At 27.5% G+C, this 17,209-nt stretch overlaps 1 protein-coding gene and 4 non-coding genes across 5 annotated transcripts in view; 3 read left to right on the top strand and 2 right to left on the bottom strand.

The window, feature by feature from the left end:
- Positions 1-17,209, top strand: part of LOC148237082 (neuropeptide CCHamide-2 receptor-like) — a 153,462-nt gene that overhangs the window by 61,441 nt on the left and 74,812 nt on the right. Inside the window, exon 2 of the mRNA XM_088183115.1 lies at positions 5,604-5,879. Coding sequence (XP_088039241.1) covers positions 5,608-5,879 — 272 coding nt within the window. The 5' untranslated portion in view covers positions 5,604-5,607. The remainder of the gene's footprint in view (positions 1-5,603; positions 5,880-17,209) is intronic.
- TRNAY-GUA (transfer RNA tyrosine (anticodon GUA)) lies at positions 2,410-2,500 on the bottom strand. Its single transcript is given in 2 exon segments — positions 2,410-2,445; positions 2,464-2,500. It is a non-coding gene; the product is annotated as a tRNA-Tyr (tRNA).
- Positions 7,004-7,094, top strand: TRNAY-GUA (transfer RNA tyrosine (anticodon GUA)). Its single transcript is given in 2 exon segments — positions 7,004-7,040; positions 7,059-7,094. It is a non-coding gene; the product is annotated as a tRNA-Tyr (tRNA).
- Positions 14,422-14,494, bottom strand: TRNAV-AAC (transfer RNA valine (anticodon AAC)). Its single transcript has one exon. It is a non-coding gene; the product is annotated as a tRNA-Val (tRNA).
- TRNAY-GUA (transfer RNA tyrosine (anticodon GUA)) lies at positions 15,233-15,322 on the top strand. The gene is given in 2 exon segments: positions 15,233-15,269; positions 15,287-15,322. It is a non-coding gene; the product is annotated as a tRNA-Tyr (tRNA).

The raw sequence follows: 17,209 nt of genomic DNA, 5'->3' as shown, positions 1-17,209 counted from the left end.
TAGAAATCCATCGACCTCTGTGAATACGCACACTTGTCAAAATTCAGAAAAATATGACGGACAGACATATAGAAAATTACTGTAGTGTCCAATATTTGATTCTTATAAACCGTTGTCATTGAAAAAAATACATGTTATTTTATATAACATATTATATAATAAATCTGACATATATTGACATCGTATCATTGTGAAATCAGCACGTTTTTTTTATTAAAAAAATTATTTAGTTAAAGATAAATTTAATGTTTATTTATTATTTATTATTGTGAGTATAGTAAAATAATAAGGAAACTATTTTCGAAGAATTATTATATTATATCTTGGAATAAAATATATATTTTTTAAATATTATGAATAAACAGGTAATGCAAATATTAAGGTAGAAATACCAATAAAAGTAATTTAATGTTTTTTAATATATGTATAATATAGTTTCTGCTTATTTTACATATTATCTTGAAACATAACATCTCGCAAATACCCACATTGTTTCTCAGTAACTATCTTACTAAATTAAATATTATTACTGTTATTAACATATAATATCTTACTCTACATGTATATCAGAATTCTATGAAAAAATATGTATGGTTAACTATTTTTCAAGTAAAAATATAAAAAATACAAAGATAAATTTCCAAAAATACATTATTGGATCTTACTATATATATTCCTAGTTTAATCCATCATATTAAATCTAAATTATAATATGTATATTCTAATATGCATATATTATATAAGTCATACGAGTAGGAGGCGTAGAATTTCAATAAATTTGAATATATCAAGTCAAGTTATATAACAATATTAATATGAATGTTAAAAAATCTAAATTTATGTTATAAATATAACTTTCTACGTTTACTTTATCATTAGGTAGAAACAAATAATAAAATTTGTTGATGGCTGTATATAATTTTTATAATTATAAAATTATTGCATTTGCCCATGCATGCACTAAGCTATTGTTTTATTATAAGAAAAATATAATATTTATATACATTTTGAGAACAATACTTGATTGTTATTATATTACGCAGTAGAATAATAATAAATTGTTTAAACACAAGCTAGGTAGTACTGACGTTGTGGTGACAAGATAAATAATATTCAGTAATAGGTTGATCACGTTGGGATCACCAGTTAGGCGGACGGTTGTTGGTGGGTGTCACTTATAAAAATATTGAGTCGCTGAAGTAGTTACACAGCTATTATGCATATGATCGGCGAACGAGGCACCACGGGAGTATAAAATAAATTAACATAACAACAAATAATTTAAATTAATTTTATTGAAAATATTGAGAGCCTCTGAATTGATATTAAAAAATCCACAATAGCCGAATAATATATTAAAAATTTATAAAATAAATTAACAAAATAGTATTAAAAAAAAGTAGTAAAATAAAGCAAAGCAATCAAACGTCGAGAATCAATGATTTTTTTTACAATTTTTAATAAATACAATATAAAATTTTAATAAATCAATAATTATGAAAAATTACATAAAATTCTCTCACTCCCATGTGTATAAATTAGCTCACTACTCAAAGGGTTAATACGCTAGCATTGCACATTGTTCTATTTAATCTCAGCTACGAGGAGCTGGTCCAGTTTGTATAATATAGTTTTATTAATATTTTTCTTTCTTACTATATTTTTTGTGTATTGTAATATTATATTGTTTTATTTGCATTTGGGCAACCTTTTAGGACACGATGGTCCTTTTTTAATTTAAATAAAAAAAATAGCATCCAACATTTTTTTAAATAATCACGAAAAACGTTTTTTTTAATTGAAAATCAAATTTTATTGAAGTTATTTAGAATAATTTTATAATATTATAAATTAATGTAGTTATTAACTTTGTTAATAACTAAAATAACCATATTATTATAATAAAATGTATATTTTCTGTGCATTGTTATTTTTCTTAGTCTTATTTTTCATCTAAGTACAAGTAGATTATTTGCAATTTTTAATACTAAATATTAAATATTTTTAATAAATTAGAGTGAATAAAAATATAATTTTAAAATTGTTGTATTCTTTTCTTTAATTCATTTATTTTTCTTTTTATTCATAATTTATTTATTTTTTCAAGCTTTTTATTCTATTGTCATTGCTCTTTTCTATTTGTGAGTTCAATGTATTTATTAATCGATGGGGTTAGTTAGATAAATCTGTTAGTATGTTTACGCGTCGGTCAGTCTTCTTGAATCACCTGTTTATATTCATATGTATGTACACATTTTTTTATGCTATAACGTTATATAACAATTCTTTTTATTTATTGTAAATCAATATAATTATAATATGTTTAGAAATCAATATCTCTATTTACAATAATAATTAATATAAATTGATATTAACTGTATTGATAAAATATAAAATAGGTAAAAAAAATCCTTCGAACCGGATTTGAACCAGTGACCTATGGATGTCTACAGATTTCAACCACTACAGTCCACCGCTCTACCAACTGAGCTATCGAAGGTTGTGGTAGCTGGCACACAATTCGAGTTAATGCACTGTACGAATTGAGGTTGTTATATTATAGCACCTTTCACTTAAAAAATGGTTCACAATCGCCGATAATAAGTTTTGTTCTAGATTCGTTATGGATTTTTCATTGTTTTATATGTGTTTCATTTCATTTTTCTTTGCATTTAAAAATTGTTAGTGTTAAAATTATCGAAAAAAATATTTTTGCTCTTAATGTAATTGGTTTTGTTCACTGAATTTCAGATAAATCTACTTTGGGACAGCTGTGTCAATTTCGCGTGAGCTCCACTGGTAGCGAACTTAGAGCCGAACTCTTGTGTGGGCTAAAAGTGAAGTGGGAAATAATAAGTTATTTTTTATCGGTGGATTATCGTCTTAAAATATTAAAAAAACAGTTTCAAAATGATTTAACGTCTACTTTTTGGTGATTTTCAGCAGACCTCTTCAAATTTAAAGTCCGCATTTAATCTAGGACAAAACAAAATATAAAGATAAAAATTTCGACAACCGTATTTTGAGAGTAGCATACCAATACTTACTTGTTTTCTTATTCGTACCGGTGCAGCTTTCATGCCAAACTACCAACCACAAGGTATACATTTTAGATAACATGATGATCACGCATTGAACTATGAAAGCGATCGCGTCCCTTATTCTATCGTCGCGGCCAGTATGTTTTTTTCATGAGTCATCCAGATCCTCTTTTTGAATTTTTAAATCTAGAGCTTTTTGTAAAATGTTATTTATTATTTGAATAATTTATTTAGATAATATATAATTGTATAACACAACAAACAAAATATCAATAGAACAATACCCGCTGTATTTGTATTGCTTCGAATTGTCCTAGAAATATTGTTATGTAAATTTACACTTTCGTACAATATTCCATAGCCATACTTGTTTTCTTATACCTTACTACCCGCAAATTATCTCAATTTCTGGTAATAAATCTATGCACATCTTTATTTTTTATTAAATATTCTAATAATATATTATTATTAATTGTATACAAAAAAAAACGGCAAGCCCTGAATTCATTCTAGCTGGTATGCTTAAAAAAATCAGGACCTTATCGCGCATCCGCTGTTTTTTGTTTACAACCTATTGTTGAAAATAAATACTTACCCTGATGTATGTAAAATTGTAAGCATGACTCTCTTATATAAAAAAGGAAAAAAGTAATAATAGAGAATTATAGGGCCTGTGTCGATTTTATTAGTTCTACCAAAAGAATCTTAAATCATACTTTATAAATATGTTTAAACCATGTCGAAGAATTAATAATAAAAATCTGTTCGTTTTTACAATTTCGTGACAAAAAATCTTCCATAGGTCATCTACACTGATTTTGAAATAGTTTTTGATTAAGTTTGTTATGCCTTAATTCATAAAGAACTATTAATGCTTAGGACATTGGTAGTTTTTCATACAAAATCTTTGGACATTGGTTGTTTTTTCCAATATTGGTGATATTTTTTGATTGTGATATATATATATATAATAGAGACGGTGACACAAGCCAAAATCATGCCAAGTTTTGATCACGACTTCTAGTCGCGCGATCATTAATCTCGCCGTGTGCGCCTGTGCGGTCGGCAGTGCTTGTAACGCCGACGGACAAAATGACCTTGTGACGTTTTACAAACGAATAGGGCTGTTACATTTGTAATTTCTTAATTTATATTTTTTTTTAATAATTCACTTTTATCACTAATAATTATATCATTACACTCTGTACGTTTTCTAATCGCGATTTCATCTATAAATAAATTGCAAACTAGTTTATAAATAATTTTCAAGCTCTGATACCATTTACCGATGGTTATTAGGTGTTGAAGGTTAAATTTAAAGTCTGCCAAACACATTTATAAGCTTTGGGAGAATAAAAACTTAAAGTTAATGCAAACGATCGAACTCGGGCTTTGTCTCTTATTGACTTAACTATATTTTGAAAATTAACAATTTTTTTGTTTCTAAAATAAAGTTTTTACCTTAGTGCGTGTATTATTTTTTCACGTTTTTTTGAAATTAACCTCACATGATTTAATTTCATAATAAATTAATTTTTCTAAGATAATTGTAAGTATCAGTATTCGAAATTGACGTTGACGGGAGTGGAGACGGTGGTTGGTTTTGCAAAGGGACTGAGTTGGGTTTTAATCGTTTATACCCACATTTTATGATAAAAAAGGAATCTGGATTAAAATGTTCCGAACAGATGACACTTCTCACGGATGGCTTGCATGAAGGACGTAAAATATGTTCAAGCCATATTTTCTGCAATTTTGGTTCTAAAAAACTTTTATAATATACTAACCCTTATATGTGACAAAAATATTTTTATCATTTATATTTAATTTAAAAATAAATAAATATAAACTCGAAAAATGGAATGCGCAGCATGTAGAATGACTTGTTTTGCACGCGTCACTTTTAATAAAAAAATCCTAAAATAACACAAATAATTGCAAAATGTAACCTGGGAAATGATAAATTGCAATTCCTCTGCTGTTTTGCACTGTTTTTACACGATAATACCGAACAGGAAGCCATATTTGAATAAGCTTGTCGAATGCGCGGAGACGGGCACCACCGATCACGCGTTCGGGTTGAATGATCTAGAGACGAGGCGAATAATATTTTAAAGCACGCTAAATTTCTTTCTATAGGCCACTCTATATTATATGATATTTTTTACTCTGTGCCCAGCACTATCGATTTCGACACTGAAATTGGAATTTTTCCATATAAGGTCTTCAATTATAAACGTATAATTGAAAAATTAATATTTGGATTGGAATATCTTATTCCAATTTTTTAATCATACTTCTACAAATCGTAAATATATTTAATATTTATTTTGTTCTAAAACAACAAAGATATTAATTAAAACTTCAAGTTGCTGTTTTTAGATGTTTTTTTTTACCGATGAATCGAACATTTCAATTCCAATATCGCAAAAGTCTCGGGTGAAATTGAAGCCGTATGGCTCTTTGACAATGGGTTCATTGAAAGTTCAATTGCACTTTCTTTTCCACTAGTATATATATAAATATAGATAAAACCTTTATACAAATTTCTATATTTTTCAGGTAAATGCTCGCCAAAATGGAAGAAGACTACTCCTCGAATTTCTGGCTGAGCAATCTGACCGAGACGACTACTTCAAACTGGTCAGATTCATCGAAAACGGGACCAACTGCCTATTCGCCGGAAGACGATAGCGATTATACGCCTTATGCTGAAAGGCCTGAGACGTACATAGTTCCGGTAGTTTTTGCTTTGATATTCGTCGTCGGAGTTCTCGGCAATGGAACTTTAGTCGTCGTATTCCTGAGGCACAGGGCTATGCGCAACGTTCCCAATACGTGAGTATGTTAGAGAATTAGTTACGAACTTTTCGCATTCTTCGATGAATTGTTGGGAATAACAATGTGGCGAATATTTGATGCGCGCGTTATGCGTTATGACTTAATAAATAAGGTATCGAGAGTAAACGCTAAATCATATATAATAAAATAAAAGTAAAACTTATACATTTATTCTATCAGAGCAAAATATCGTAAAATGTATTATTAAAATTAGATACTTGAATCAGTCAATAGTGTAATTCACCATATTGTTATTCTCGATATATGTATGTACTAGTATATATCGAAATTTATTGATTTTTACATGTGAATTTTTTGGTGCTTTACCTCACAAGAGATAGAGTGAAACTTTTCACATGCGAGTTTTTTTAATGCCGTTGTTATTATTAAATGTATATAATGAGATATATTATATATATATTTATATAAATTTAATAATATTTATTTGAAAATCGCTTTGAAGAATAATGTAAATCCCAGAGATGCTTTGAAACTATTTTTGTTTAGCACTCTTAACATATCTGTATTTTAAGACGTCTTTATTCTTTATTTCTTACGTCTTTGCTTTACGCAAATATAATCATTGCATATAAATTTTTTATTTAAAAAGACCGTAAACAATATAAAATAAATTTATTATTGTTTACTAATATTTTTAAATCAGTTCAAACGCAAACCATTAATTATCCAACAATAACATCATATAGACTCGCCCCACTTTCAAAATCAACGGCTCATATATATTGATTTTTAAAACACAATGAATAAAATTATTAAGGTAAAAATAGGAAAAACAATTTTTAAATTATTTGTCCTCTGTATTCCCCAACCAATTTTGCACGGTTCACCTACGTGCGCATGTTTAATGTTAAATATGCTAATGTGCTGGAAATCCCAGTTGTGTTTATGTAGAAGAGCGATATCTCAAATTTACTTATGTCGGTTTAATTGCTTATCATATCTCGTCCCGAAATCGGTGACGTAGCTACTGTTGTACATTACTATTGTATCTATGAGTACACATAACGGCTCGAGACGTCAGACGAAATGTGTGTCAGTGGTATGCAAAAGTGAAAGTAAACTGTAGTATTTTAATACGATATGTGTATCGACTTCCACCACCTTCGATAGCTCAGTTGGTAGAGCGGTGGACTGTAGTGGTAGAAATCTGTAGGCATCCATAGGTCACTGGTTCAAATCCGGTTCGAAGGATTTTTTTTACCCTTTTATATTTTATCAATGCAAAATAATAATTGAAATAAAATTGTTATGTTTTACATATTAAATGGATATAGCCTTAATATTTAGTTATAGTATACGTTTATTATATATGTATGTATATAACAAAACATATTGTATAATCAGGTGGTCAAAAAAAATTAAATGCATTGCTTCTAATTTGTTGATGCTAATAAAAATATACATGATGTAATAAAAATATACATTTACCCGTTAAAATTAGTGAATAGAAATGTTTTATTATGAACTTTTTTTAACTTTTTAATTAAATTTGGTATCATGTCTTAAGGGTTGAATTTTTGAAACATTTTTTAGCGATTGCTTTCAATTGAAAGCACTTAATATTTATATATTTAATAATTTTAATCAGTATTAAAAAATCATTACGAATAAAAGTATTCACTAATTTCGCGCTCGTTATGTCGCGATTTGCGCCCATTTTTTTAAAATAAGTTTATTTTAATATTATTGTATGTATCATTTTACAGACATGTTCATGTTTACAATTAGTTATTAGCTACATTTAATAAAATTAAGAATATTTAAAACGTTTGTGGTTTAAATTTAAGGGAAAAATACAAAACCCTTCACAATTTAATCAAAGAAAAATATTAGTACAAGAAATGATAATTTGAGTACATTTCATTTGAGAACTGGAATTTTTTATGTTTTCTTTAGGCTCTAAAGCAATATGTGTTTTGGCATTTTGTGCTTGTATTTGATTTTAATATTGTTTTTATCGTATTTTCCCATACAGGATATTATTGGGTTAGTGTGGTTTCGCGAGATTTTTTTATAATATTTTCTTGTATGGAAATGTCAGTGTTTTTTAATTTTTGGTATTTTAAAGTAAATTTGCATTTTTCAAGATTAATATGAAAAGGTGTGCTATATATTATTTTTATAGCTTTGTTTTGAATGACTTGTAATTTAGAAAAAATAGTATTATTGCTGTTACTCCACATCAGACAGGCATATGTTAATATGGGTCTAATTAATTGTTTATATATTTAAAAAAAATTATAGTTAACGCTCGACGGCGAGACCTTTAGAGCGAAGGTCTAACATATGTTAAATTTAAGCTCTGAGTCCAGGTCTAAGTCCAGGTATTTGACGCTTGTTTTTCATTTGAAGTTATTGCCCTTTTCATTTAGGAGAGGTGGTGGCTGTTTTGTGAATATAATTACTTCCGTTTTAATTCGATTTATTTAAATTTGCCATCTCTCAAAATATTTATTGATTATTTCAAAATATTTTTGTAATTTACTCACGCTTAGTTTAATACCGTAAACACTAGTTAAAATAGCTTTATCGTCAGTGTACATAGATAAACGCGTATTTTTTATTTTTGCGATATCGTTCATATACAATTATCAATTTTCCCTGAAGAAGTCCAGCTGGAATTTTACGCGGTATTGAGTGTTCATTATTTAGCGAAACAACATAGCTTTTACTTTTCATAAGCGTATTAAGCGTAGCAGATAGACAGGGGTTTTGTTTTAATATAGTTTATGAATTAAACCATCAAGCCATATTGTGTCGAAAGCTATTTCTGTATTTAACATTAAAAGTTCTCTACTTTTTTATATTAAAATTAGCGCATATGTGCTCAGTTAAACTATGAAGTTGATGTGTTGTAGAAACTAAACTGTTCAATAATAATTTTATTCCGCAAAAATTCTTTTAAATGTATAAGGATTATTGTTTCGAATATTTCATTAAATGACAGTAATAAAGTGATGGGGCGATAACTAATCGGATTTGTACGATCCTTATCGGGTTCTCTTATTGGATGAATTCTAGCGGTTTTCCAAACGGTTGAGAAATACCCAAAATGAATGCAAATTCCAGAAAGGTGTTATCTAATCTATCAATTCCAGGACATAACGTAATTTAACATTTAAAATTTCCCGTGAACTAATTTTGCGAATTAAATCGTTATCTTTGTGGATGCTTCTATTTACCTCGTTTTTAGTTTTAGGGTGTTTATTATTTTTAATAAATTCATATGATAAAGTAAAATCTTCAGCTAGCATTTCTAGTTTCCAGTTTTTAACCGTGGAATTTACGTGTATTTATTTTTAAGCGATGAATTATTTGCTGGTTTTAACTTTTCAAGTTCACGCGACAACGTTTCGTTTTTAATGCTATGACTTTTGTTGCGAATATCATCAGTCAGTATGTTTAACTGCGGAGATTTAATTTTTTGCCACTGCTTTCTCATTTATTTTTAATTTTAATTAATTTAATAATGCACGCACTGACTGCTACTATTGTTCCCGGGGCAATGGAAAATATACATTTTGTGTAATCTTTGTTTATGCCGTCATGTTTCGTACGACGGTTAATTATTATTGTAGAATTTTAGATATATATAGATAATTATTAAATATAATGTTTTTATTAATACTGCTTAGGAATTCTTTGTATTTCGCTTTAAAATCTCGTCATTCACATGCGACATGTGAGTAGAGCTGAAATTTATGGTATCATTCATCTCAGATCGCTCCTCGTGCGACATGCAAACACACGGTAATATACCGTCGTCGTTCTTTGTACGATCTATAATATTATTACAAGATATTGAAGATCATCTTTGTATTTATTAAATTTATGTTAATAATTTTGAGGTATATTAAATTTAATATTACTGATTTTATACACTCTATTTAAAAATTAACTAAAGAAATCGAAATTTTAAGCTGTATTCTATAATTATTAAAGATGAATAAAATAAATAACGAATTAAATAATTTTATATTTAACAATAAATTTGAGTATTTAAAATGATATAAAACAAGATTTATTCATTGAGACTTTTACACTCGGAAAAATAATAAATTTAATAGTAGTCGAAATCTTCAATGGGAATTATACATTGTATTTTTTTATATGTATTAAATTCATTTTACGCTGAGATTTGGTCTCTAGATTATATTCGGTTCGTAGCATTTTTTTTTTATATTTGTGTTGTGTATTGGTTATGCTTTTGCTTTTTACCAACGTGATACATTGGAGAAATCTTAATAATAATTAAAACAAAAGACGCTTAGTATTCATAGTAATGCATTTATTATTTTGTTGTAATAAAACTTAATTACATTTTATTAATACAGTTTTATCATATCCAATAGGTATTGTGATTTTTATAAAACCAATATAGTAGCATAATACATTTAATCTGTAAAAGAATAGGAAAGATGTGACATTTTTTTACTGAAAATAATATTTTTTAAATAATAAATAGTACTTGATAAAAAAACGAAATAAATATAAAAAAAGAACGAAGAATGTCCTTTATATAAAACGGATCAAATATAAAATATTAAATTTAAACAATCATAATGACTAAGTTGTAGTTTTAAACTACCAACAGTTTTTGTAAAAAAACTAAATAATATGACACATCTATCTTTAATTTTCATAAAAATTTATATTTTATATATAAATTATAAAAATACAGAGTAATTTTCAGTACATTTGCAAAGGTCTGAAACTGCGTTTATGCCAACTAATATGCTCTTGTCTTTATGTTATAAGATATATATTCAATTTAATGTACATTCATTGCATTATACTAAATATTTATTGTAGTATTATATTATATATAGTATGTATAACTGATTTAATATTCAATTTAATTAATACCCGATTTTTTATAAAATTTAGATGTTATCGTTAGTATGCCTACAAAAAATTTAAATACCGCACATTTTCCTTAAGTATTCCAATCTCTTCTTAATAATATTCACTTCATATCGAAATTTTGACACGTCTCGCCTCAGCTTGGAATTAATGAGGAAGATATTTTAACGGAGAGGTGCCATCGATTGTCACCTGAGCATTGGCCTCCTTTTTTATCTTCGAAAGCAAAAGAGGGTAAGAACTCGCACTTTTAAAAATTAAAAACGAGATAAAGAGCAAAAAACATGACGCTCTCTCAATGGAGTAGTGTAATCAAATTAGCTTATATTAAATTTGTCACGAAGAGAGAAGGCTCGGAAATTAATTTTATTTGAAGTCATATCCTTTATTGTCGAAAGTTTGAGGCTTTTAACATACATATATATCTTTCTTGATACAATACAATTTTCAGTATTATAACACACACTCGGGGACGTTTTCTAAGGGTATAATAATTTCAAGTACCTTTTGCAAGTTAAAAGTAAAGAGCCTTTCAAAGCAAACTTCGTTAATGGATACCGCGTGTTTATATGCGTGATAATATATCTATTTAATTCGCATAATTAATTAATGCGCCAAATAACATAATCCTTGTATGTAGATGGAATATAATATAATTCGGAACAGAAAATAACTTGATAACAATTTGATTTTCTTTGTCAAAACAAAATTAACAAATATTGTATATAATTATGCAGATATGTACTACTTATATGCAAACATTGTATAAGAAAATTTGATCTTAAAGTAAAATAAACCTCTTTGCCTAAAACAAAACTTCTCAAGTATTTTTGACTACGGGGGTATTATGAATTTGATTTGTAAGTTTGTTGTTTAAAATCAGCAGCTTATATGGACCAGTATTTGATTGTCCTTAAAATTTAATACAGACTCGGCTATAGTTGCCAAAGCATTTATGAATTTGTTTCTACATTAATTTTCGAAAATTTAATTTTGTGAAATACAGCACTTTAGAATCTTGTAAATGTAACTGAACAATTTAGCCTAATCTAATAACAATAACCGGTAATATTTATTCAGGATAATTGTTGTATCAATTATTAATTGGGCAGGATGGTAAATTGTGGACTTTTCATTTCGTGTATTATTTATATAATAGGTATGTCTAGTAACGTAAAATATATATGAATATTTTATACTATTAACGATGGGATCGTTTAATTAAAAGGCAACCGCTTATGACCCAACTCACTCATTTACATTATTTATAGAAGCATATTATGATTGTTCGCATATTAAATTAAAGCATGTATTAAACGTTAATATGACTAAATTTTGTTAATAATATTTAAGGATAAGTATGAATGCTTTTATCTTACCGCATTTGTAATTAGACTATCTTTAATGGTTGCTTAAGGAAAGATAAAAGTAGATCGTCATTAGCTTAGTGATATAATAATATATAATTAATATTTCTTTGTGTAGTGCAGTTTAGTTTTATGTTTTATTAAGGAAAATATAATGGTTATTTTTCAAAAAAAAATTAAGAATTAAAAGTAAATTTTTAAAAATTTTTATATATTACTTTTTAATTATTTTGCTTTGACAAAATATTTTTAATCCATTTTTATTTTAGTTTATAAGAAAGTATGCCACACAGTTCATATTTAATAAATTCAAAGTAGAGTTTTGTGCCTAATATATTATTATTTTTTTGTAGGCGATGTACAGTTTTCAGTATTATTATTAATCTCTACAAAAAATATTTGTTATATGCAATATTTTTTTGTTAAAGTAGAAACATAACAAGTCAAAAAACCAGGTTGATTTTTCTATGTAAAGATATTTATATTTTACATAAAAAATGATAAGAAGCTTTTTAAACCCAACTGATTTTTGCTAATCGCCTTACTTCGTCATTATGATATTATTGCGCTTATTAAGATCAAATATAAAATCGCTATGAAATTTTTTTTTAATTTTTTTTGTGCCAGCCTAATTTGACATTTTGTTTTAGAATGCTTATTTAAAAACTTCAGATCACAAATTCAGAAAAAAAAGAGTTTAATATTTTAATAGTAATTAAAATAAATTGTATTTTCTTTAATATAATACACAGTGGCGTAGCTAGGGCATGTGCCGCCCAGGGCGATCCTTAAAATTGCCGCCCCCCCCCCATACATTTTTTGTAGGGTCATAAAATCAGCATTTCTTAAAATAATAAATTGGTTATTATTAAGCTCTTGTTATTTGTAAATGTATATAAGTAACCAATAAGAACCAGAGTAGACGATCCCATCGCGAATATGCCGCCTCCAAGCAAGTGCCGCCCGGGGCGGCCCGCCCCCTCCGCCCCCCCATAGCTACGCCACTGATAATACATATTGTATTGTTGTAGGTTGGATATAACATATTTTAAGGACACGATAACTTGCAGATAAAATATTTACGAACCGATTGCATCGCTTCTTGAAAATGCTTTTAAAATATATTCATGCCTTAAGAGAAAAAAATATTTAAATGGCTATTTGAGTAATCGGTCCTTAGTGAAGTATAAAAACAATGGTAATATTGGTGAAAGTCTTCTCGTGCAAAGTATTATATATTTTTATTTTTTTTTAAATGGGTGGTTAGCGAATAAATTGTGCTATTAGGTGATCCATGCAATATTTCGAATTGTAGATGCTCTTCTTTTGTGTTCTTTCACGTGTTGATGTAGTTGGGAGATTTCTTTTTTCGCTGTTCAAGTGGTCGATATGGTGACTTTTAAATTGTGACAAATGACGCAGGTGGTTAAAGACTTGTGGTCACTTGGGCAACGTTAACAGGTGGATTTGAAAGTATTTGAACCGTAATAGGCTATAATAAACATTTTGACAGCGAAAGTTAAAGTGCTTAAAAAAATTCTGGCGTCCGCTCAAATGTCGTTGTTTACACAATATATTAAATATTAGATAATTTAATTATCTACTTTGATTTGTAGATCGTTTAAATACATTCCTGTTTAAAAATTGAGCACTTAACTAATTGTTTTTATTAGGATGTCTATTTATAAGCAATAGTTTAAATTTATTTTTGGCAAAATATGCACCGTTAAATACATTGTTTTAAAATTCAATTTTGTGCGTATTACAGAATAAAACAAGTCTTAATCTATTGTTTGAGGCCGACGCTTAAATAATAAAGATTTAAAATTGAAAATGTACCAATGAATGGTCACCATTCACAACAATGAAAGGTGGTGTCTGCCTTCCGAAAGCGATGGTCGTTAATCACAGGATCAAAAAATGGCAGACAGCTCTGTAAATTTCCTGTGTCTTGGAACTAAATTTGCGTGCTTCCTGATATTCATTGAGGGGATACCTTCAGTGAAATATTTTCGACCCTTTTTGCGTTCGTGGAATTCTTGCGGCAAAAAAATTCTCTTGTTCTAAACAAAAGCTACCTGGTAATATACTACAGCAGGGGTATCGATAGACATTTTATGGTATAATGTGAACAGTGGTAGAAATATATATTTAATATATATATATATATATATATATATTTTATACCAAAAAATGTGGAGTCAAAAGTAAACGTACTATTCCCACTAGTTATTTTGTTATGTTATTTAGAAAAATCTGGAACATAGTCTAAAAGTATACTAAAAAAGTGTTTCCGCCCGGGATCGAACCGGGGACCTTCCGCGTGTTAGGCGGATGTGATAACCACTACACCACGGAAACCGTATATGTGTTCAGACGAACTAAGATTATTTATTACTGTAACAAGTGGTCAAATAAGATAAATGAAAGTGTATCAAAAGTGATAGTTGTATGTTTGACCAGGTTTATCAGGTTTGATTGAGTGTATCAGGGTCAATGGTGTTTGTTAAATATGTTATATTATATTTAAACATGTGCTAATGTAATTTTTTTTTAAACAGAAATATAAATACATATTTATGAATTTGATGTGTATAAATATAATATAACAGTTATCATAATAAATCAGTAATTAAGTTATAATATATATTGTGTACACACAGTTTAAGAAACTGGCTAATTCATTTACTATGACGCAATGTGTTGTGCCGGCTTAGATTCAAATATATTCACAAACAGTTATATTTTAATTTAAAAAAATAAAATTGATTTAAGATGAATCGTATATTTAGCACATAATAAAATTGTTTTATGTTTATCAAGTATTCGTGGATATTTGCTGTAATGAATTTTTCAATAAATACAATAGCTCTCTGTGCTTAAATGAGATGAAAAATATAAGTCAATATCAATCTGAATAATATTATATAATATTTTATTTGATCATAAATTATTTACTTATATTCAAAATAAAGTACTTCTCAAATTAATTTATTGCTATTATAATATCCATTAAGTAAATAAGTCTAGTATATTGTTATTATTGTGTTACAAAAAATGTATCAGTATATCTTTATTGTTTGCCAAGTGTAAGACATGCCTTCGATAGCTCAGTTGGTAGAGCGGTGGACTGTAGTGGTATAATCTGTAGACATCCATAGGTCACTGGTTCAAATCCGGTTCGAAGGAGTTTTTATATTTTTTAAATATATTTGTATCATTAAAATCTTTATACTCACAAGTGTACTTAAAAATTAATGTAGGATATTTTCTTCAATGCTCTTTCACAGAAAGAATAATGTTTTTTGCTTATTAATAATTTTCTTTGCTGCTGAAAAGTCTTTTAAAAAGGCTTGATTGTTGTTTTGATATATAAATTACTTTTTAACTCTTTTCATATTAAAATATTTATGTTTTTAGTCGTTCCTTAAAAATGCTTTATTTTGTGTATAACTGTGTTATGTATAGAATTTTTTATTATCTTCAATATTTATTTTACTGCTGTATTATTAAATAAATAATTTGTACTAATATTATAGCGCAGTAATAATACACATACATTTGATTAAGTTAATATTATAAAAGAAGTCGTCTGTTTAAAAATATTCTGAATTGAAGTTTATCACTTCATGATTTATCTATGAGATTAGATTATACTAAGGTGATAATTATAATAATTGATAATTATGATCCCCATAGCAGGATTCATTTGTGATTTATTTTGCAAGGTTTTGATTAATAAGTAATGACATTTAATTTATAAATTAAATAAACTATTTTTTTGTTCATTATAAAAACTGCTAAAATTATTTAGCTAATTAAAAAACATTTATTATTCTATTTTATGCGTAACAAGGATCTGGGCTTTTAATATTATTAATTAATTAAGCCTAGTTTAAGACCAATAATAACATATTTATTATTTAAGTTTTAATATTACTACTAAATTATATATTTTTCCCATTTATTAATATGATATATATTATATTATTATAATTAAATTACACAATAAATTTCACATTCTTCATTAACATGTTTAATTCTTTTGGTGTGCTTTTATTTTGGGAGCGCAGGGATACGTTTCTTTGTCAACTCGCAAAAGTGTTTATATAATTAAAATAATTCTGGAAATTGCTCAAAGGCATCGTAGACAACCCTTTGGTACTCGACCAGCTTCAAATGTGGGTTCCGGAAGGTGGTTATAGTTCTCGGTTGCCTGTAAAGTCTAGAACTGGAGCACTTGCCGTTGTTTCAAAAATCATTAAAATTGCATCGTTGTCATTCTATGGAATGTAAAATCTTAGGTTCGGTACCTGTTTTAGTGCACTTATTGTAACTAACGTGCCTTAATTTTTATTGCTACAAATGGATGGAAACTAATATTTATATTCTAATAACTTATACTGGTAATAAAATTCTATCAAAGATGCAAAAATTATATGAATATTTTAGCTGAAACATTATTGTAAATTTTATAATTTTGTTGATGCTTTAACAATTAATTGTTTTCATTTTGGAAAGAACTTATTATACGATTGTTCTAATTAAACTAACAATTTTTTTTAGACAGTGACTAAATAATTACTGATTTTTTTTTAACAATGGTATAAAAGGTTTTTAGACATACAGCGTTGATAAAGTTTGCTGAAAATAATAATAATAATGTTTTGTTTACTTTTATATATACATTAATTATTAATGAGTACATAACATATTATTAAAATCTGGGGCTTATATAATATGAATGTACAAATTATATAATTCTGCGTATTTCCGGATTTGATTATTGTGCATTATAAATTTTTAATAAAGAGCTTTACGATACGCATTTCTTACAACACGCTAAATAAACGTGTGTATGCAAAATTCATACAAGAGCTTTACACTTCAAGCGTGTATATTTTTCATGACGATGGAAGTGCGAAAACATGGAATTAGTTTAGCTGTCGAAAATTGTATCTTAATTCGCTATGTTTGTAAGCGGTAGAGAATGAAAAACAAACAAAAAGACTACTATATTTGGTGGTTAATGGATATCTTTCGCCTTGGTAGTTTGCCGGGTGGCTGAGCAAACAT

Source organism: Plectrocnemia conspersa, unplaced genomic scaffold (assembly GCF_051122295.1).
Source record: "Plectrocnemia conspersa isolate PC_06_02 unplaced genomic scaffold, ASM5112229v1 ptg000003l, whole genome shotgun sequence".
NCBI classification, from domain to species: Eukaryota; Metazoa; Arthropoda; class Insecta; order Trichoptera; family Polycentropodidae; genus Plectrocnemia; species Plectrocnemia conspersa.
The sequence above is the reverse complement of the archived record's forward strand: the minus strand, read 5'-3'. Positions and strand labels throughout refer to the sequence as shown.